This window comes from Anolis sagrei, chromosome 4 (assembly GCF_037176765.1).
Source record: "Anolis sagrei isolate rAnoSag1 chromosome 4, rAnoSag1.mat, whole genome shotgun sequence".
Taxonomy (NCBI): domain Eukaryota; kingdom Metazoa; phylum Chordata; class Lepidosauria; order Squamata; family Dactyloidae; genus Anolis; species Anolis sagrei.
The window spans coordinates 63,471,607-63,495,036 of record NC_090024.1 but is presented as its reverse complement, the minus strand read 5'-3'; the positions used below and the strand labels follow the sequence as shown (position 1 = coordinate 63,495,036).

General features: G+C 38.7%; 1 protein-coding gene across 3 annotated transcripts in view; it reads right to left on the bottom strand.

Moving 5' to 3' along the window:
* ARHGAP28 (Rho GTPase activating protein 28) overlaps nucleotides 1-23,430 on the bottom strand; it is a 105,496-nt gene that overhangs the window by 14,391 nt on the left and 67,675 nt on the right. For all 3 annotated transcript variants that reach the window (XM_067467463.1, XM_060775072.2, XM_060775073.2), the window contains exons 3-9: nucleotides 22,291-22,508; nucleotides 20,076-20,163; nucleotides 19,483-19,640; nucleotides 11,210-11,375; nucleotides 11,014-11,105; nucleotides 9,285-9,362; nucleotides 6,386-6,548 (exon numbers count right to left, since the gene is read on the bottom strand). In XM_067467463.1, the coding sequence (XP_067323564.1) occupies nucleotides 6,386-6,548; nucleotides 9,285-9,362; nucleotides 11,014-11,105; nucleotides 11,210-11,375; nucleotides 19,483-19,640; nucleotides 20,076-20,163; nucleotides 22,291-22,508 (963 nt within the window). The remainder of the gene's footprint in view (nucleotides 1-6,385; nucleotides 6,549-9,284; nucleotides 9,363-11,013; nucleotides 11,106-11,209; nucleotides 11,376-19,482; nucleotides 19,641-20,075; nucleotides 20,164-22,290; nucleotides 22,509-23,430) is intronic.

Genomic DNA, 23,430 nt, shown 5'->3' with positions numbered 1-23,430 from the left:
GAGACAGAAAGGGACACTACATACTGCTGATCTTCCCTTCTCCATGAGCAAAAGCTAATGGTGGAGCTTTTTCTCAGAGGGAAATTTCCTGGTCGTTTAACAGTTTGATTTTCCTGTTTGTTATCTGCATTTGGATAAGTCTTTCATTTTGTTCAGTGGAAGATCTTGCCATTGATTGCTGCCTTTCTTAATCAAATCCTCTTATAGGATACTTAATCAGTAAGCAGTATCACATTTTCACCCACTATCACAAATCTATGTATAAATTATCCTATTACTGAAGGATGGATATCAGCTCCAGTTCTCACAGTTTATAGTTATCACAAATGTCAGTTCCATTAACTTGTTATCTTTTGGATGTAATCCCCAATGAAAAGAGTAATTCACCCTATTAGGATTTTCCAAAACAAAGATACATTCTGAAAAAGTACAATTTGAAGATCAACACAGACTTGCATAAGCTTGGCTTGCCTTCAAATCAACTAGAATGTGAAAATGTACAGCTGGAGCTGGAAACTACAACAAAAAAGCTTTAATCCTATTCAAACTTGCCTGGGAATATTAAGGCTTATTTTTGAAAAATTGTTTGGGACGTGTTTATGCTGTTAGCAATTAAAATCTGAAAATAATAATGTGTAAAATGCTGGGGGAACAGAATAGTCTGGTCATGATATGTTCCAGCAGCTGTGTTGTGGGGCATATAATTTATGAGCAGGTTTGCAGCAAACAAGATAATCTTTCCACTCTAATGTTCAGTCTTTTAATTGTTTTATTTCATTTAAATGGTTAAGAAGTCTATATATTTCTTTAACTTTTCTTTATTTTGTATCAAGTGTTAAACTGATAGGTTTCATCACTTGCATTCCTCATTGATGCTCTATTATACAGTGTTATTAACAATGTTTGCATCATCACATTTGCATAGTTGTTCTGATATTACTGATTCTTGGTAAGTGAAGACAGATTAAATCATTTTATATTTTGCATGTTGGTTTTGGTGTTATTAGTGTTTGGAATATATGATACCAGAAATATTAATATCAAAAATGGTTTATAGTTATGCATTATCACTAACTAGAATACTGAAACTGAACTAGTTGCAGAATACATATACTTCTCACCCTCCTCAAGGCTGCCACAGTGCCAATGGACACAGGATGGCCTTGCCATAGCCCTCCTTGAGGCCGATGCAACACCAACGGACCTAGTGGGGCCTCACCATTGCTATCTACAAAGCTGCTGCAGCTCCAGTTGTTATATTGTTGTTTTCTGTTTGTTTGTTTTGGCAATGAATGTTTGCCATTTGTTACTTTTGGTTTTTTTTAAACGTATTTTATTATGCTATAAACACAAATCAACAAGACATATTCCAAGTGTTACAAGCATAAATCCTGAGTAATTCAACAAATACTAATGACATTATGCTAATTTACACTGGGGTAGATTATATTTTCCCTCCCCCCGTCCCTCTCCTTCCCTCCTCAACCACAGTATATTTCTACTAATCTTGCAGATCCAGCCACTGGTAAAGTCTTTGTATTTTTTCTTTGATGTGATCGTTGACACCTCCATTTTTCACTCAGTTGAAGTGGACCTTCTGTCTATTTGTAATGACCTTTTGTTTGTCCATTCTTATTGCTTGCCTAGTCATAATTCCCATAATGTCTAACAGCACTTGATAATACTTATAATCATTCCAATTGCTTAACATCCATTTCAATTTGTCTTTCCATCCTCTAGTGATCACTGCATGTGCTGCTCTTATTCTTACTTTAAATAACTTCTGGCAATTGATTTTTATACTCGGATGCTCCAACACTCCCCATAGTAGAACTCGTAATTAATTTGAAATTTTATCTGGAATATCTCTTGAATTTTTCTTTATATATTTTTGCCAGTGTTCCTTTACTGGTTTTCCTCTTGCATTTAGCAATTTATCTACCCTTAGTTCTTCAGTGGGCTTTGCACCCTCTTTTTTTTTTTTACTTTTCTCAAATCTCTCTTAATTTTAATCAATTTTCTTCCCCCCCCCCCTTTTCCAAAAACTCTGGCCAATTAATTATCTCTTTCTTATTTTTATCTGTAAACCGCCCTGAGTCCCTTTGGGGAGATAAGGCAGAATAATAATAATAATAATAATAATAATAACTTCCTCATGTTTGTTTTCCCCACATAAATTTATATATTATATACATCTCCAGACTAATTTTATATACACTTTCTTGAATACTGATTGACCATGCATGATTGGACTATGCCCTCCCTCTCTCCTCTTTACATTTAAACTCAGCCCCAGGTGGTGGATAGAAAATCCTACATAAGAAAATACTGGAAAGCTTCAGTTCTGGCCTTCAAAGGGGCCTTAGAAATAAACCTTTTCTTTAGGAATACATTCCTGACATAGTTGATCCTCTGGGTCACATGCAGGCCATCTTTCCTTATGGCCTGCCAATCAGTTCTTCTTTAATGTCTCAGAAGCCTTCAGTTTTAATTCAAAGCAGCCCTCCATCTCTGTCTCAGGTTAAACACCACATCATTCATTTTCAAGGGATGTTTCATGCCATGTTGTTTAATGTTGCACAGATCCAAGATATTATTATACCACATATGCATTGCTCCATTTGTCTATTTCATCAACCTCTATAGCTATGTATCCGCAACTGGAATTGCTCTCATTCTGCTCGTGATTCTATACTGTTTTTCTTAATTCTCTAAAAAGTTTTGTTTCTGCAGTGATCACCTCTAAATTCTCCTTCCTATGCTCCCTGCGACAGAGCTTGAAAATAACACATGTCCAAATAACAATGTTATCTATATCATGTTCTTAGGGAGATAGCAAATTCATAACAATAATATCTGGTAATAGTTTAGTACAACTGGTGCAAATTTTACTTATTATTCCTAAAATATCACGGGGGATTTTTGTGTGTGTGTCAGGAGTTATTTGGGAAATTGCAAGTAGCTTCTGGTGTGAGAGAATTGGCTGTCTGCAAGGACGTTGCCCAGCGAATGCCTGGATGTTTTTGATGTTTTACCATCCTTGTGGGAGGCTTCTCTCATGTCCCCACATGGGGCGCTGGAGTTGACAGAGGGAGCTTATCCATGCTCTCCCCTGATTTGAACCTCTGACCTGTCCGTCTACAGTCCTGCCAGCACAAGGGTTTGTCCCATTGCACCACTTGGGGCTCCTTCTGCAAGTCGCTTCTGGAGTGAGAGGATTGGCCATCTGCAAGAACATTGCCCAGTGGACGCCTGGATGTTTTCAATGTTTTACCATTGTGGAAGGCTTCTCTCATGTCCCCGCATGGGGAGCTGGGTCATGGAGATCATTTAATAGTATAAACATAAATGTAGCATATTACTAAATTACTACAATTAATTAGTAATTAGTGGCAACAAGAAGTAACTTTTTTTTAAATGAGAGTATTAAACTCTCCATGTTTTGCCTTGTAAGGAATATCACCAAATAATCACAATCACTAGAGTGGCTTTGTGAAAATCCTGTGAAGTTGCAATAAACCATATTTGAGACCACATGCCTTTCTTCCACAGATTAATAAGGCCATAGGAAGCAGTGGTAGAAATAACAGGTCCAACAATATATAGCGGCTTTCCAAACCTAAAATTAAGATTATTTTTTTTTCCAATGCTTCTTTCTCAAGCTTGTTTTCTGATGCTCCAGATACCAAGACATGAAGCAATGGATTCAAACTACAGGAAAATAGATCTCACCCAAACATTAGGAAGAAATTCCTAATGGGAAGAGGTGTTCAACAGTCTCAGAGTGTGGCAGAGTCTCCTTTTTCAAACAGATTTTAAAACAGAGACTGAATGGCCATCTGTCAGGAGTGTTTTGATTGTGTGTTCCCATGTGTAGGGGGTGGACTGGAGGGTCTTTGTGGTCTCTTCCAAATCTACATTTCTCTGGCTTCATGGTTCTAGGATTGGCTGGTATCAAAATTGCTGGCACATAGTATCTAATCCTGTGATTCAAACTATCCTGACTCAACAGTTCATTCCACTGAAATCACTGTTATCTTTTCATTTGGCAGGAAAACTGCATCCTGTACAAATCAAAATATAAAAATAATAAGCAATGTTAAACTGTCTCTCCCCCTTTGATGAAACCCACAATTTTTGCTAAAAGAGATAATGCCAGGGAGATAAGTAACAGAGCATGTCTGTTTGGGAAAGGTTCTCTTACTCTTCTCTATCAATGTTATCATCAATGCCCTGCCATAAATGATAAATGCTTGTTTACAAGCCTAACTAGCAAAGACCTAAGCAGAGAATTCCACACAGGCTGTATTTCAGTGGGAGTTCTGGAGGCTGTGCATGCAACCTGTGGCTCTGTTTGTATTCACAGCCCAGCAGTTCCATTCTTCTACTGTCCTGTCAAATAAACAAATCAAAGCCAGAATCCAAGCAGCCAGACTCTTCTAGCTCCCCTACAATGCCGCCATCTGTGCCACACAACAAGCAGTGTCTTATATTTGGGAGAGATTGTAAAGCCAATTGCAATGTGATATTGAGCTCATTAGGGATCTTTCACTGCATGGCAGGTAAGCCGATATGCAAGTTTCCTTTCCACTGATTTTGTCAGTAACAGCAGCCATATGTAGTGAAACCCATGTAACCACAGAACCCATATCCATGGTTTCACTTATCAGGTTCACATGGAAGACTGGTCTTCCCTGTGAATTTGCTTGGTCCTCCAGGTGATTCTATGGTATATTTCTCCTGGAAGTTACTAGAAAGTTGATCTGAAGCTCCTAGCAAATCCCTTCGGGGGGGATATCTCTTTAGCAGGTAGGGGCAAACTTTTTTGCCCTAGGGCTGCAGTGTGGGCCCAGCCAGAAGGGCCAGATTGGGACAGTTGGCGGGCAAGCGTTAGGTGGGGTGGGGCCCGGGTCAGGTCATCATCAGGTGACTTGGACCAGCCTTGGAATATGTCTTAGATTGCGTGATTTTAAACGTTGTTTAATTTTTAATGTTTTAATTGTTTTGGAATTTAATGCTTTGCTTATTTATTGATGTGTGTGTGTGTCTGTGTGTGTGTATGGCATCAAATTGTTGTCTTAGTAAGGCTGCCCTGAGTTCCATTCGGAGTGAGAAGGAAGGGTGTAAGTGTGGTAAATAAATAAATAAAAATAAATAAATACATAAAAATATCCCTCTAGTATAAGGATGGGGTTGCTCACCCCATCCTTATGCTAGGGGAGGGCAAGACACATGGCCACTGCTCCGATCCTCCTCCCTGAACCTCGGGCTGCACTCTTGGCATAAGGATGGGGCGACTAGCCCCATCCTTGTGCCAGGAGAAGGGTGAGACAGGAGGTGGCTGAGAGCTTTCCAGAGGGCTCTCTGCTGCCACCTGCCTTCCTGGGGCCATCCTCCTGCCATAAGGATGGGGCTGCTTACTCCATCCTTGTGCCGGGAGGAGGGCTTGAGGAAGGCACATGGGGGCTTCGAACCCTCCAGAGTGCTCTTAGCTGCCTTTGTCCTTTCAGATAAGAAAGTGACAGATCATCACGTCCTTATGCTGAGAGGGCAGAGAAAATTAGGAGGGTCGGGGCTGCGTCCAGCCTGCGGGCCTTAGTTGGCTCATGCTGCTCTATAGTATACTGTAACTGGTATTTGAATGTATCTATGGTTTCAGGTATCACCTTTGGAAACAGGGGTCTTACAGCATTTGTTTTTTATATGTAGAATTGTGCTCATCTACTTTTAAAAAGTCAGCTGGGAATGTTACTTGATTTAGATTAATACTGCAGTCTAAAGAAGAGGTGCTTTAACTTTCTGCCATGCTGTGTTGGTTATGAAAACTTGCCACTGACATTGCAATTTTTTTTTAAAAAAACTTGTTATTAGTTTTTTCCCCAGTTCTAAAAACCCTACCAGGTTTATGGACAACCTTATGGTGCCTGTTGATGTGGAGAGGATGACACATCATCTAATCTCTGACTTCCAGCACAACTCTACCTTAAACAGTGACTCAGACTGTGCCTTAGAGGAATATGCTTGAGTGCCCCCAGGACTCAAACTTGAATAGGAGGCAAGGAGAAAAGACAGCAAATGATTGACAAACCTCTAAATAGAGGAGAGGATAGAAGCTTGGTATGTGTATGTGGCAGGGACTAAAATTCATGTCTCTTGTACATGTCAGCTAGGACTTCTGGAAGCTGAAGTCTAACTACATGGAAGACCATTGCTCTAGATTGAAGTCTACTTGCAGATGGGAGAAGAAATGATCTTGGAGTGGTTGCTGGAGTAAATATTGGAGCTACTGATTTTTTAAAAAAAATTCTGGAATGTGAATAGTGACTCAGTCAAGCTGTTGGGTTAAAAAGAGGATACTATGCAGAATGCTAATTGCTCTACTTACTTTCCACTAATGAGATGAAGGCAGGCAGATATTCCATAGTGAAGAGAGGACTTGGAAGTTCCCGTATAAACATCTTCAACAGACCTGCTGCATCATTGTTACGCACTTGATCCCAGTCAAAAGCATCTTCATCAAATTTTGCTTCAATTTCTTGGTGAAGACTCTGCAGAATAAAACAAAATGACTGGTTAGGGAAAGCTGCTAATAAAAGGGACTTTTGTTGAAAGAGAAAAACTACTTAGGTGGAGTGTAATATTTTCAGACAAAGCTGTTCCTAGAATAAATGTGTCAAAAATTGGCTCACAGCTCTTATATCCAAATATTTGCAAATCAGCTTGTATCAAGTACCTTTTAGCTAGCTCTTCCAAAATAACACTCAGCTGTGTCAGAATATTATTCTGGCTGTTCTACTGCTTTTAATAGATAGAAGACCTTGCAATTTTGGAACGAACAATAGAGGCATACACTGCTTGATATTACAGTATGTGTCCCTTATGTTCCAAACTACTGGTACATGTAAGACTTGGGCAATAGAAACCTTAAGCCACTAGGACAATTATTTAAGGGAATTACTAGCCCAGTCATTACTATGCCACAACACTGCTCATATCATATAGTTTTCTTTTTCCGTGTCAGCAGCGACTTGAGAAACTGCAAGTCGCTTCTGGCATGAGAGAATTGGCTGTCTGCAAGGATTTTGCCCAGGGGGTGCATGGATGTTTTACCATCCTGTGGGAGGCTTCTCTCATGTCCTGTATGAGAAGCTAGAGCTAACAGACAGGAGCTCACTCTGCTTCCCGGATTTGAACCACCAACCTTTTGGTCAGCAGTCCTGTCAGCACAAGGGTTTAACCCACTGTGACCACTGGGGGCTCCTGCTCATATAGTGACAAAAGCTCTTCAGCCAATATTGTTCGTATAGTGGCAAAAGCTTTTCAGCCAAGCCAGGACTGTATGACTTGAAGAAATCGACAGAGACACTGTTGAATGTATATATGTCCTGCTCCAAGCTGTGGTTTCCAGTTCGAATAACATGACAGTTAAAAAACAAACAAAAAAAACACCCCACTTTCTGAGCACCTCTTGAGAACTTGTCTCTCTACCCTTTGATAATTGTGTGAGTGACATCTTGTCAGTTCGCTATGAGTAAACACTGTATGATGCAGACCCTGAAGAGTATGCCAAGGTGAAGTCCATAATGGATCAGGACTGGAAGGCTATAGATTTTCAGGTAGAAGAAGTGATTTGGAGCATAACTGGAAAAAGGGACTGGAAATGAACAGAACTGGTTTTTGTTGCTAGTGGATCTGCAAGCTGGATGTGGCATTTATGATCATGGTAATAATGCCATGATATTAAAGATGAATACCAAACTGTTATGAGTATGTATGTCTGTTTACACACCCGTAACCGTTCAACAAAATGCTAATCAATGTCTGTACAAGCTTCCCTCACAGATCTACTCCATTCTAGACAGGCATGTTCATCTCCTGATGGGCATTCTTATCTCACAACTAGAGGAGGCCCACTAAAATAGTTGAAGAGTAGGTCAACTTGCCATAAAATCCAGTTGATTTGTGGCTCTCTTCTCATCAGGCCTAGCAATAAAAATTAACCTCTGGTCATGATGAAGTGAGCTAGTGTGGTACAGATGTTTGAGCTTTGCACAATGACTCTGGAGAACAGGGTTCAGTTCCTCACTCAGCCATGGAAACCCACTGGATGACCATAGGTGAGCTATTCTCAAACTCAGAAAACCCAGTGATATGTATAGCTTAGGATCACCATCTGTCAGACGCTACTAAAGGCACACAACAACAGCAGCATCAGCATCATGATGGATAATGAACAAGTAACTTTGTTTTCCAGTAGATATAATCGGAAATCAACGGATTGATGAAATCACGTACTTTTCTAACTTTTTGTTACTTTCAAAGAATATTCTTTAATTAAATCCATATGCTTTTGTTTTAAACATTTTTTTTCTGGAATGGTTTCAAATTCTAATGTCAACATAATATGCAATGGTGTTGAATGGTGAAATCTGGATTGGCTTAGAAGCCCTTACTGGCTGACATTTGATCAAATTTAATAACTTAAAATTAAAAACATTACATCTTTCATGTGAATTTTTGGCTTTTCTTCCAATAAATGAAAGTTTGACAGAATAATACATAACAGAAAGCATTGCCTGGATACAGAAACATAAACGGCCCAAAAAACAAACAAACAGAGTTGTATATAAACAAATTACAAGGAAGAATATTCTGATCAAACATTAGAAAGAACTTTCTGCTGGTAAGGGCTATTTCAACAGACTTTCCCCAAAGGAGGCAGATTCTCTTTCATTGGAGCTTAAGTGGCAGGACTACTTTAGTAGTGAATTCCTGCATTGGTTGGGAGTGGTAGCCTCAACCAAGCCAGTAGTTTTTATGAGCATGATCAAAATGACACTACTTGAAATCCTTTGGAGTAATCTTCTGGGTGGCAGGATCCTGCATTTTTTCTACATTTTTTCCACATGCTTTGATTGTAATGACTTTGATTACAAGTAAAATAAATAAAATGTTGGTGTTGAATGCTTCTAGGACTCAATCTTCCTGCAGTAAGTCATCTGTTCCAATTGGCCTGTTGTAAAATGTCCTTCCCACTACTATCTCATCTGTTTTGTCCTAAAATTACTAGGTACTTCTATATGTTGGGGTTTCCCCAACATACAAACTACATAATGATCAGTTCTTAGGAATATAGATACACAAACACACACACGCGTGCATGTGCACTCGTGCACACACACACACACACACGAGGGATAAACAGTTCTATATTGCTTGTTCATAAGTATTTTCTAACAAGAGTTAACACCAATTTATAAAATTTGTGTGAAACAGCTACATACCTTAACCCGTGAAGCAGATCCTGGCACTCGAAGAATTCCTTCTGTTTCCAGGCCTGTTTCTTCAAGCTTGAGTAACAGCTATGCCCAATAGATAAAAAGATTACTATTTAAAATGTCTTTCAGTGCAGAGGTAAAAGATATGCAATTTGGGCTTTACAAACATAAAATAGTAAGATCATAATCCTGCCCTGATTTTAATGCTATTGGGGCATTATGCTCCAGAGACTCAGCACAATGTGCATGGGGCATTGAGGTGTAAAGGCTGGTTCTGTAACTCCAGCATCCACATCCCTGCCTCCTTGGTACTTTGCCTCCTTACTTAGGGAAAAGAAGCCTGAAGGTGATTTCCACTCTCTCATGCAACTGGAAATTCTTGTGTTAAGATGGTTGATTGAGTGGAGGTTTTGCTTCATATTTAAGGAAACATAAATGGAAACCTCCTTCACAGTTCATTACTGAAAGGATGAGAAAGGGAGGCAAGGCAGTTGGCATGGCCAATATACAATTGTATGCCCCTTATATGTTCTGTTTTAGGCATGCTACCCCTCTATTCTGCCTTGGTCAGACCACACCTGGAATACTGTGTCCAATCAGGGCACTACAATTTAGGGGAGCTGTTGACAAGTTGGAATGTGTCCAGAGGAGAGCAACTAAAATTATCAAGGGTACTGGAGAACAAGCCCTATGAGGAGTGGCTTAAAGAACTGGACATATTTAGCCTGCAGAAGAGAAGGCTGAGTAGGGACATGATGGTCATGTATAAATACGTGAGAGGAACATACAGTGACAAAAGCTTTTCAGCCAAGCCATAGGGTGGAAGGAGCAAGTTTGTTTTCTGCTGCCCTAAGGACTAGGATGTGGAACAATGGCTTCAAAGTACAGGAAAGGAGATTCCACTGGAACATTAGGAAGAACTTCCTAACTGTGAGAGCGGTTCAGCAATGGAACTCTCTGCCCTGGAGTGTGATAGAGGCTGCTTTTTTTGGAGGCTTTTAAATAGAGGTTGGATGGCCATCTGTTGGGGGTTGCTTTGAATGTGATTTTCCTGCTTCTTGTAGGTGGTTGGACTGAATGGCCCACAAGGACTCTTCCAACTCTATGATTCTATGATTCTATGAACATGCAGTCCTTGTTAATTCAGTTGGCCAGACTGTGTCCAATGTTTTCATGTTGAAGTTAGATGTTTTCCTCTACAAAAAAAGGATTAGTTTTGAAGTAACATCAGAGGACTAGAATGGATCAGTCCAGCCAATGGAAGGGTATCTAATACCATATGTCACTTTGGGACCTACTGAAGTATTCACTTTCCAAAAAGTAGGTCCAATATTTAGTTTCATAAAATCACTTTTGAGAGATGAACCAACTATGGATACAGTTGATTCAAAAAACGCTTTTCTCTCTCTCTCAAAATATGTTCTTCAGCAGTCAAATTCTTATCCTTTAAGAATCAGATTGTATAATTTCATTGTATAATTTGGCCATCAAACAATACCAATTTTGGAACTAAATTTTAAGCTTATCCCTGTTTGAAGTAAACACTGACTTAAATGCATGAAGCTGTACTATTTAAAGTTGTATCTTTGTTTAATAAAATATACAGAAAGACACTCTAGCATTCAGGCTGAAAGCAGTTTGAACATTTTTATGGAATGTCTTTCTCAAAATCAAGATTTAGTCGTGGAGTGAACTTTTATTGTCCTAATTGGCTGTAACTTTTTGTTTTACTCACTTTTTGAAAGATGAGTGGAACTTTTATCCCAGGAACTTTTTTCTGGTCATTTTCCAGCAATACTGCCAGTGGAACTCCAAAAAGGCCATTTTCTTAAGAAAAAGAATATTAAAAAATAAGGAATCCTTGATGAACAACACCTGCTGAGTACTAAAAAGTCACAACTATATATTTTGACATCATTGAATGCAGTTACCTCTTCCCTTGATCCTTTCAGTTCGGTTCCTCTTCAACTCTATACCTAAAGCATCGTAGAAGGCTGTCAGCTCAATCAGAGAGAAATAGCAAATTTTCTTCATGTCATCAAGAGACAAATCTCCAATTGCAGTCAGTCCTAATCGGCTTTTCCTGATTGTAAAGTTCTATAATATATTTGTAAAAATTGGTTTAATTAAGATTTTAAAATTCATTTATGTAGTTGTATGCACTGACATAAAAACAGTTAATAAATAAATAGTACAATAGGCCTCTCTTAAAAGCACCTCATTTAAAAGTCTTCAGAGTAAAAAAAAAGTTTTGAATAAAAGAAATGCAGGGAAAGGTTTTCAGATTCTAAGTTTGTAGTCTTAAGTCGCTTACTTTCAAATATTGCTATTAAGGTTATTAAGTAATCCCAACTCTTTTGGTTGGGAATCTCAGAGTTGTAGGGGTTACTCCCCACTAACATAAAGTAGCTCTGTCAGCACTGGGGCTGCAAGAAGTAAGGCAGCCTTTTCTTATGTCCACCAAGAGCTCATCTACTGCCAAAGTTGTGCCATGACCTTGAAACAGTATGTAGTAGGTGAAGCATTGCACATCAGTTTCTCAACTATACCAGACTGCACCTACAATCTTTTCTATTCCTTTCCTTATAAAAAAAAATCTGAGTTAACAACACAGCAAAGTCATCCCACATATTCCACTTTGTAACTGAGATGAGCTTTGGAAATGACATAGAATTCACCTTTTAATTCCTGCATCACACAGAAGTGTAAAAATGTGCACTAAAGAAGGTTTTTATTTTAATATATGTTTTTATTGCCAACACAGGTAGAATAATATCACAATCAATCACCATTTCCAAATACATAACAAATATTCTTTTCTTAGTGTTCTTATCCTTACCTATTCCACCTTTATCTCCCACTTGTGTCTATCAATTTTACACCCCTCTTCCCCTTCCCCCATCCCACTCTCTGGGAACAGTGCTTGCCTTCATTCAAATATTTTAATTGAAAAATCGTGGAAAGAGAATGGTTCAGTTTTCCTTTCCTTTGACTTTATCTATCAGTTTTCCCCATTTGTGAACCCAATTCTTCTAGATTCAACATGATGTATATTTGGCTCTTCTTTCAAAGATGTAGTGCTGGAGCATATAGTCTGCTAGGCAACTATACCATTTTTAAACTTCCCACTTTTTATGGTTTTCAAACCCAAGGCCACTGTTGCTTGGGCAGCAACTACTATATTTTATAATTTCCCCCTGTGATGGCACACCAGGAAGATCTAATGAGAAACCTAAATGTGTCTGGCTATTTTCCCAGTGACCATCGGTATGCCCTAATTACTATTATTCCCCCAAAATAAAACTCTATAAACAAGATTAAATTTAACAATTGTTTACTAAATAATCAAGGTGAATTACAACAATGTACAAAGGTGTGAATCTGAGGTAAAAAACAACTATAATTTCTATGAGGTAAATACTCTATAAACTCTGGGGTATGTACTATCTAAACTATCTATCTATAACTATCTATCTATAGGGCAAATACAAACTATCTATCTATAAACTCTAAGGCAAATACGGCTATAACTATTCTATGTATATGTACTATCTAATCTATCTATAAGGCAAATCTAACTATTCTATCTATGACTATCTATCTATAAGCTTTGGCAAATACTATCTATTCTATCTATCTATAAGGCATTTACGTGATTAGGATGGCCTGTTCAAATTGCTAGGCCAGACCAGACACTATCTGGCAACTATCTATAAGCTAAGACTAACAAAGAATGGGAAAAAAGTTCTATAACCAGCCCATTCTGGCTCTGAGTCAGAATGGGCTGCACCAACCGAACTCGGCCTCTAAGCTCTCCCCTAAACTTGGTAAAATGGAACAGTCCAACTGAGAAATAAACAGGCCGAGACATCACACTCCCCGCTCAAATTTGGAACAAATTTGCATATACAAACTATAACAAATCACTTTATACAATTACATACAATAAACTTTAAACCTTTAATAAACCACCAAGTCTGTGAAAAGTCTTTGGTGAGTATCAATCTTTCAGTTGGTGTCCGTCTTGATTGGAGTCTTCCTGATATGGTCATCCACACTCGGACACTCTTCTTGGGTGACACCCATAAGCCAATAGTTCCAGGAAGCACTTTGGTCCTTTAAAGCAATGTCTCATACCTTGATGTCTTTGTGGGGGTGCTGTCCAACCTTTCTTCAATGGAGTTGACTCAGGAAGCTCTGGAAAGGTGTTGTCCTTTGAAGAACCTGGGTCTGCGAGGCATTCGGAACCCAACAGCCAGCTGGAACGCAGCAACCTCCGAGCAGACGCCCCTCGGGAAATGATGTCTGCAGGTCTCTCCTCAGCGGCGACATGAATCCACCGACTTGGCTCAGCACAGGAAATGCTCTTGTTGCTATCTGGCCTATTGCTGGTATCAGGCACAGTGTTCGGCTCCAAAGGAATGGAATCCTGACAAGCTGACTCTTTAAGCAATGCCTTCTTGTGGGATGGCAATGCTGCAGGGAACACTGCCTCTGTCGCCTCAAGCTGCTCAGAATCACAATGGAATGCATGAGCACTGGACCCCAGAAAATCTGGGTTGCAGCCACTGGAACATGGAGCCTCTTTCTCAACAGTTTTGGCAAGCAGCACCTGCTGTGAGTGTGGAAGGCTAGGTGGAGTGCCAGATGTATCACTGGAGTCAAAGGCTGATCTCACTTCGTCAGGCTTATTGTCTTTAAAGGGAAGGGGAGCTATCCAGCTTCCCTCTTCTGACTGCACTCCTTCTTTGCTTGGAATGTCCAGAAATCTTTGCTCTTCTTTGGAGAAGCTCAAATCATCACCCTTATCTTTTAAGTCTCTCTTGGGGCTTTTGAAGAAGGAGGGGTTCCAGGCCACAGATGGCATGGAAAACATTTGATTTGGTGCAGAAAACACTGCCTTTTCCCTTTCTGCACCTTTGCCCTGACCCAAAGGAGAAACACCTGAGGCTATGGTTTGATTGGCGAAGGAATTCTGGACACAAGGTGCATTGTCCAAAAACCCCACTTTAACTTCTTTCTCAGGTTTGGGGTCAGGGAGGGACCAGGTGGCAGGAACAGGGGAACAGGTGGAGAGCATAAAGGACTGGCTCCCCGCTGTAGACTTCTGCACTTTGACAGGACCCTCATCTTCATGAAAGACTGATGCTGATGGCGGATGGTTATGCTGAGGTGCAGATCTTCCCCCCTCCGCATTAGGCAGATCCTCTATTGTGTTGGTATAGATAGGGCTTAGCTTTTTGGTAGTGACATCTTTGTCAGACAGAAGAAGAAATGACATCTTTGATTCGATGTCCTCCTGAGGCAGCAGCCTAACATTTTCAGGAATCAACTCATCCTGAAAAGCTTTGGCAAGAATTTTTGCCCTAACAGCAAGCTTGGCCGCTTCTTTAGCTTTTTCAGTTATATTTCTTTTGCTTTGTAAAGCTGATAACTGGGCTTCCATTTTAGCTTGCTGTATGGCCTGATCAGCTTCTAGTTGAGAGAAGACAAGCTCTTTCACAGCCATAGCCGATTCAGCTTCTGCCTGCAATATTTGCGCCTTGAGCTTCATCCTCTCAACTTCTTTGAAATGTTGAGCTGCCACAGAAGAAATCTTACTGTGGGAAGATGAGGCACTTTTGCTGGAATGTGCACTGGAATGTGAACGGTGGCTAAGTGATCTGACACTTAGGGGACGCTGAGGGTAGAAACCCTTGCTGGACTTGGGGCTTCTAGGAGGGGATAAAGAGTAAGCTTCCCTCAGCTGAAATTCCTGAAGCCGAAACTGTGCAGATTCAAGCACGGAATTAAACTCTCTTTCTTTACTTTGATAGTCCAGTGATAATACTTGTAGCCTTGCTTGGGCATCATCATCATTCATGTTTGTAAGGACTTGTTGTTGTCTTTCTATAATAGTTTTCCAGAGTAAAAAACTATCCTGGAGCTCTTCTTTGTGCACTGCTATTACCTCAGGGTCTCTGGAGGCTAACAAGGTGTTCATGCTATACTGCACGTGTTTCCAAGCACTTTCTGCCTTCACAATTAAATGACTTTCCCTTTCTAGCAACAGCTGTAGGGCCTTCTCTGTGGGGTGCCTAACCCTATGTGAACGGGAAATGTGTACATGTCTGTCTGCACTTCCATCAGAAAGCCCATCCATTCTTGTTGTTTGCTGGTTGCCGAGGCAACAACTCTATATGGGTGAAGAGGACTGAGTGTGAGGCAAAATGTTCACACAGCCTGCTGTCACCACCTATGCTATAACAGCAAAACAACAATTTACTGGAATAGGTTTAAGAGTATTGTAACTCCTTTTTCCTCAGAAAAATGCAAAAACAGGCCCCAAAACACCTTTTCCCGCTCTTTCTAAACTATAAGCACAAATCCCATAGAAATCTATGTAGGCAAAATGGCTGCCGCTTCTTTTTGAGGGGACAATAAGGCTGTCACAGTTCTGATGTTATTATAGTAGCCTTAAAGGATGAACACAAAATGGCTGCCAAACTGTAAAAAACCCCTTTTGGCGCCAAATGCCCCCTTAAGACAAATAGCAGATGCTAGCTTTGCCCTTTTCACTCTCTGACAGGAAACAAGCCTCCAATATCTTTAAAAAGGGCAGGCAGGCAGCTTTTTTACTTTAAAAGCTGCCCCTAACTCTCCTTACTATAAAAGTATTCAATTTAGCAACACTTCACCCAAGTATTCCTATAACTTTGTTACACTCTCCAATGGAAAAGTGGAAACAGTGCCTTTTCTTCTCTCACACCCCCTTTGCAGGGAGTGGGCTCTCTCTTATAACTTTCTATAAGCAATTTGAATCGGCTACAAGCCGATCAGGATCCTAATCACTGTGATGGCACACCAGGAAGATCTAATGAGAAACCTAAATGTGTCTGGCTATTTTCCCAGTGACCATCGGTATGCCCTAATTACTATTATTCCCCCAAAATAAAACTCTATAAACAAGATTAAATTTAACAATTGTTTACTAAATAATCAAGGTGAATTACAACAATGTACAAAGGTGTGAATCTGAGGTAAAAAACAACTATAATTTCTATGAGGTAAATACTCTATAAACTCTGGGGTATGTACTATCTAAACTATCTATCTATAACTATCTATCTATAGGGCAAATACAAACTATCTATCTATAAACTCTAAGGCAAATACGGCTATAACTATTCTATGTATATGTACTATCTAATCTATCTATAAGGCAAATCTAACTATTCTATCTATGACTATCTATCTATAAGCTTTGGCAAATACTATCTATTCTATCTATCTATAAGGCATTTACGTGATTAGGATGGCCTGTTCAAATTGCTAGGCCAGACCAGACACTATCTGGCAACTATCTATAAGCTAAGACTAACAAAGAATGGGAAAAAAGTTCTATAACCAGCCCATTCTGGCTCTGAGTCAGAATGGGCTGCACCAACCGAACTCGGCCTCTAAGCTCTCCCCTAAACTTGGTAAAATGGAACAGTCCAACTGAGAAATAAACAGGCCGAGACATCACACCCCCCAAACTTTGATATTTTTGTTCTTTTTTAATTTCTGGGTGAAAAATTCTTTTTTATTCAAAACCAATTTATGCCCTATTAATTCTTCCATTTCCTTCTTTACGTTATTATAAAATTCTTGTATTCTATCCAAATCAAACTTACAAAGAGCCATGATAGGTCAGGTCAAATCTAGACCAACATTCATGGCCGAAGAAGTACCTTTCTACACATTAACACGAGGAAATAATGATTATCACACAGTTTTACTTGTGGGAATATAATTCTTTCTGGGAGACTAGGGCAGATAATGTTTTCCATAGTAGTATACAGGGTGTTTGAAAATATCTTTTCAAGATCAATTGGAAATAAATTGAAATTTTAAAGATAAATTTTGGACTCCCTTTAGAAGGTTCAAATGATCTGTTGCCTTCCTTTGAGCTTAAAATGGACAATATTTTAGTTACCTAGATATATACAGCCACATATATCTATATCTATATCTATCATATATATCATATATACCGAACGCATCTCCTCCTATGAACCGGCTAGGACACTAAGATCATCTGGGGAGGCCCTGCTCTCTGTCCGACCTGCATCACAGGCACGCTTGGCGGGGACGAGAGACAGGGCCTTCTTAGTGGTGGCCCTTTGGCTGTGGAACGCCCTGCCTGCAGAGATCAGATCAGCCCCCTCCTTGCTGGCGTTTCGGAGGAAAGTGAAGACCTGGCTGTTTGAACAAGCATTTGATTAAACAGTGTAATTGAACATAGGAATACGGAATAATGGCTGATGAGACTGGATTCTGATTTTACTGTTGAGGCGCTAATGATTGTTATACGGATGTTTAATGATTTATGTTACAATTGTTTTTAATTGCCCTATACTTGTCTCGTGATGTTTTGTATTGATGTTGCTCACCGCTTTGAGTCGCCTGAGAGCTGAGAAAAGCGGTATAGAAATAAAGTAAATAATAATAATTAATAATAAAGGCTAAAATGTCTTCAGATAATGGTTGAAGTTCTGTAAGGAAGTTAATGTCTTTCTAAGTGGAAATACGTATTCTGGCTAGTTTCATAACATCTAATAAATGTACAGGGTTGCTGTTACATTATTATGTAACAGAGCCAACAAAAGTGTCTGGTGTGCATTGGGCACTCTTGCTAATATCTCAATATGCAATTCTTAGCACTTGCCACTCTCCTACTTAGCTAAATATATGTAAAGTCACATTAAGTAAAAGGTGATACAGGATCCCAGTAAATGTGATCCTCCCTGTTTATAATCTATCTTGGACTACTGCAGTATGAAATGAGTAGCAGGGTATAAGTTCCAGGAGAGTGAATGTCCAATCGCTTGAGTATAGGCATAAGAAATAAGCATTTCTGAGCACATGCCATCCTGACATGCCTTATCTGTATTATTGAATTATAATAAATTACTTTAATGTTAAAGGATGAAGAAACCTTCTGGGAACTGAATACATGCATTCTTTATATAAATAAAACTGTTTTGAAGCTATTAATAGATAAATACAACAGTACAACAAGACAGAGCAGGAGGAGCCTTGTCATGGTATGCTTTAATATTGTTTTTGTCATTTTATGGCATTTATTATGAGATCGATCAAGCATATGTTTTAGCGGTTTATTTTGACTGTTTGTTTTAATTGTTTGTTGGTTCCTGTTTTATTTCCATTTTGAGAATAAGGCATTGAAAGTTTGCCATTTTTTGTCTTTGGAAGCTGCCCTGAGCCTCTTCAGGGAGAGAGGGTAAGTTAAAAATAAAGCTGTTGTTGTTGTTGTTGTTGTTAAGCCTCTTATACGTTTCATTTAATCTTTGTTAATATTACAGGATTCTCCTTCCTCCCCATAAACAACCTTTCCATGAAATCTTGAAGCAATAGTGACTCTTTAAGGAACATGTGGTAAAATCTTTGCTACATGTTTTGATATTGATCCAAGCTTTGTTGATGTAAAATATGGGCATATGAACAATACTTTGACTTTACTATGCATTTTAAAATAAGATTCAATGTAGGGAAGAAGCAATGGACTCAACAAAGATAAGTGAATCAATTTTATTTGGCTTGTTTAAAATTTGATAAAGCCTGTTTTGTTAAACATCACATATGTGTCTTTTCTCTTTGAAAATATTGTGCACTATTGTGCATTGTTTCTGGTGCCCAAATTTTGTTGTAAAATGTTTTTTAATTACATCTCAACTAAACTACACATTTTGTTCTAACAAGAACTGAGCATATACATTTTGAGAGTACTGTTGTAATTTTTATAGTCAGTGCAAAGTCTAATTAATGTCTTAGTAAACTAAAAAAAGAAAATATGGTGGTGCAAGACACTTTATATACTGCTGGTTGTTTCAGTCATGCAACCTGTTTCTTACTTACTCATATGGGCAACCCAAATGTCCAGCAAACAAACTGTAATAATTCCAGAGTACATTTATTTATTTTGGCGTGGGGGGGGGGGGAGTACAGCTCCCAGAGATTGGGTACTTGAGCCATTTGATATGGCTTTGGCTAGGTTTTGTGAGCCGTTTTGTAAAAAGCCACAATATATCTTCCAAGCTCTCCTTTACTCTCCAAAAGTACACTGAAATTCATTTTAAGACAATTATTCAGTTGGAAAGAAGCAGCAGATAACTGAAGGATTAAACAAACAAGCATATAATTTTGAAGAGACAAAACTTACAGGCAAAGAAGACTCGTCCTTTTTTAACCTTTGGTTTTTATGCCATTCTCTATGCTTTGGAATCACTGTCATTGATTCTGAGAATGAGATATCAAAGGACAGTTCTTCTTTTACCAACTGGCTGTCTTTATCAAATTCATATTCTAAATGGTTATTTGCTGGAAATAAAAAATATTTAATGTTAACACTTCCTTCTTACCACACAAAACATTTAACGAAGGCTTAATTATAACAGCCTTTCCACCAAAAGGCAAAACATCCAATATATAATCAAAGATAAAGATAGTAAAATATGAAATATAGTCAGCTTTCCATATTTGCTGGAAAAAAGGCACAGGCCAAATCACAGCACAGTTATGTTACCTATGTTACAATGCAATCCTAAATAAATCTGCTCAGAAATGTCGCACTAGAATCCATGCAAGCTAATTATATGTAGGATTAAAAATATGAGAGTATAAAGGAACATACATTTCTTTCTTATTTAAAAGATTTATTTAAAAGTGTGGCCAGAACCCATCATAATATTGATATTTGGACAAAGTCTCTCTCATATTTGTCTACAGAATCAAGCTTTGTATTTCTGTACTCACAGCTACGCATTTCCCAAACTGGTTTTTGTATGGGAAGTTGAATGCCATTGGTTGTAACAGGTGATACTGGTATGGCTTCAAACATAGGCTGGAAATGAAAAAAAAATAACAATAACTTGGTTTTGATGCAATGTTGCAACATTCCATTTCTGAGTTTTGTTTTGCTTTGTGTTGTGATATGAAAGACTGTAATATTTTTGTCTCTTCTGTGCAATGTTATACTTTGAATAAAATCAAATTAAAAAACATTTAAAAAACAAAATAGAACATAATACAATAAATCCAAATCCACACATACTATTCTAAATACTACACTGGATGCAGTTTCTAGTGGAATCCCTGAAAAAGATATCCAGTACAAAAATACAGATGAAATATGGCAGCAGCATTAAGTGTAACTGGGCATGACTGAACTGTGTAGGCTTTAAAGCAAAGTATGCCTCATGTGCCTGTTGGACTGATGCCTATGGTTGTGATGCATGTGGATAGCCACATCTACCAAAATATGGCCTTTCTAAGGGTTTACAAGAAATTACCACATTACTGCCATGAAGGCCTTAGCAAATTCCTAGAGAAGATACTTTTATGGTCACTTCTGGCAGAAGTCATTCATTTCATTACAATTTGCTATTATCTATGGTTTCCTGTTTGCACAGTAAGTTCAGGAACATGTCCCCTGTGGATAAGGGGCTTGAACTGTATTCATGATGAAGTCATATATTTTCACAAATGTCCACATGCCTGTTATAAATCACTAAAAAAATTCCATAATAATAAGTAATTACCTACCAGTGAAGAAGACCTAAAACAAAATATTTATATCTAAATTGTTCCTTAGGTTATAATACTTCATTGTTATATGCCTTCGAGTCATTTCCAACTTATAGCTAACCCTGACCTTCTTAGCCAGATTTATTCAGAGATGTTTTGCCATCGCCTTTGTTTGAGGCTGAGAAAATATGGCTTGTCCAAGTTTATCTTGTGGGCTTCCTAGTCTCCTTAATGTTACTTACTTTGAAGTGGCATTTTCAGTGACTCACACAGCTATAGCCCTGGAAACAATGACTTTAAAGTAAGCAACATTCCAAAGTGACAGACTAATTTCGCCCCTTAACACCATCTGCTCAAATTGTGCTTCTTCTCTTCAATACAAGTTCTTAATGTTTGTTATTTCATCTCTTTCTAAGATGTTTTTAGACACATCTAATCAAAAAGAGGTGTATCACTGATGCAGTATTTGTTGAATGACATTGCTACATCATATAAGTTACTGGAAAATGCAAAACTTGTCTTTGGAGAAGACGAAGGACCTTGTCGCATTAAGGGTGAGATCATTAGCTAGAAAGCCATGGATTAGCTAGAAAGCCATGGATTCGATACGCATTGTGGAGAACATGGCAGAGTCTGGCGGGGAGCATGGGCAACCTGTCACCCTGCATCGCCCTAGCGTCCACTACCCAACTTCTCCCTGTTGTTGACTATGAAACATGGGAAGCCTCCCATGTTACTGCCATTGCAGTTCACCATGCTCCCACTTCACTCATGGCATGGAGCCTCGCTGGAAGTAGATCGACATTGTGGGATGGGAGGCAGTGGGCTCCGTGCTCCCAGTGAAGTAGGAATGTCATACGACAGACAATTTTGTCTGTATGATGAGGCTGTAAACAACTAGACTAGACTTTTCACTTGTTTGCTTCTCTATTTTAAGGGGCCAATACTTGCTCTTCAAAGAAGAACACATTCTAAGGATTTTGAAAATCACAAAAAATAATAATGAAACTCCAAAAGGGGGATGGTGTGTAGATCCATTTGTTAGAAATTCATTAGCTAGAAAGCCATGGAGTCGATACAAAATTGTAAAATGAAGAGAAGTCAATTGAAACAAAAATATCCCATTAATTACACTGATATAACTACACCAGATCCAATCTAAAATGCTTATCTTTTAAAAAAGACACAAAACCAGGCAAAAAACATTCTGAGCCTGCCCCCCCATTCCCAATGGAACAGATATCAACTAAACAGCATTTCCCCTATAAGGATCAATTCTATAAGTAGGAAGAGAACCAGTAAAGCAAGTACTAGCCCTGACCCAACACTTCTTTCAGAATTGGCCCAGGATGATATCCTATTCAGTAGTATTCAGTGATATAAGATACGCATGCATTATGAGTAAAAATGCAAAGATCTGAAAAATACTAATAATTCTACTTACTGAAGCGTCATTGATGCCAAAGATATCTCGCACATCTCTAACTGTGTGCTTATTTTTCTTTCTCATTGTTTGAGTGTAAGTATTATATCTCTTCTGCACAGCAGCTGCTTGTGTTCGGGTGAGGGTAGACAGTAATGCCTCTCCATCATCCTCTTCAGATCCCGATATTAATGTTGATAAACCTACATCTTGCAACCATTCAGCTTCCAATTCACCTTCTGTGGAAGAATAAAACTGTACTGATAAGAAACTGAAAATGGAAGTGGCACTGTAACATCACTTGCTCTTCAGAATATTTATCTTCTTATTTGGACTAGAAAATTGACATATTTGGCCTTACTATGCCCTTTACCAGGCTCCGCTTTCTGTTAAGACTCCAACAATTTTCTCTGCACCAATGTTGTCTGGTTATTATTCTATATATTTTCTCTGTTCTTTGCTTTCATCTGATTTTTTTGTTCTACACATTTTTCCTGCTAACTTTTAGAGTCATGGGAAAGGTGATTTCTAGTGGACTCATCCAGGACTTTTATTTCTGTGCTGTCCTGAGTGAAGACACAGCAAAGGGAAGAACATTGCCCTCCCTACAGCTGTGGAATAATTTCTTTGTATAATTTTTATCTTTAATTTGACCATACCAACAGAGGTAATTCATTCCAACAAAACTGTATACATAATCTGAACCTGTTTGAAAGATCATAAACATGACCAATAATACATTCTTGTGCTTCCACGCTGATAGTTAACCTCCAGACCTCTCCATTGATCTCTCACATACCCCATATTTTCTCCCATGCAAATAAATAAAGGGTCTCATTTAAGAAATGTTGAGCAAAATCAGCTGATATCATCAGGCTTACAAAGTAAGACCTACTGAAATCTGGAACATGCTACTGACAAAATATATTTAAAACCATGCTGTCATTCTTACTGATTTTAGAGGGAAAGTTTGCAAACACTCTTCAAAGGCAGTCTGACATAGAGCGTGTTACAGTAATCAAAATGGTATGTAACTAAGGCTTTTCCACCATGGCTGGATCCAGCATCTCAAGGAACAGGCACAGTTGGCTCACAATTTCAAATAAGCAAAGGCACCCCTGGCCACTGCAGAAACCTGGGCCTCCAGGAGTACCCCAAAAC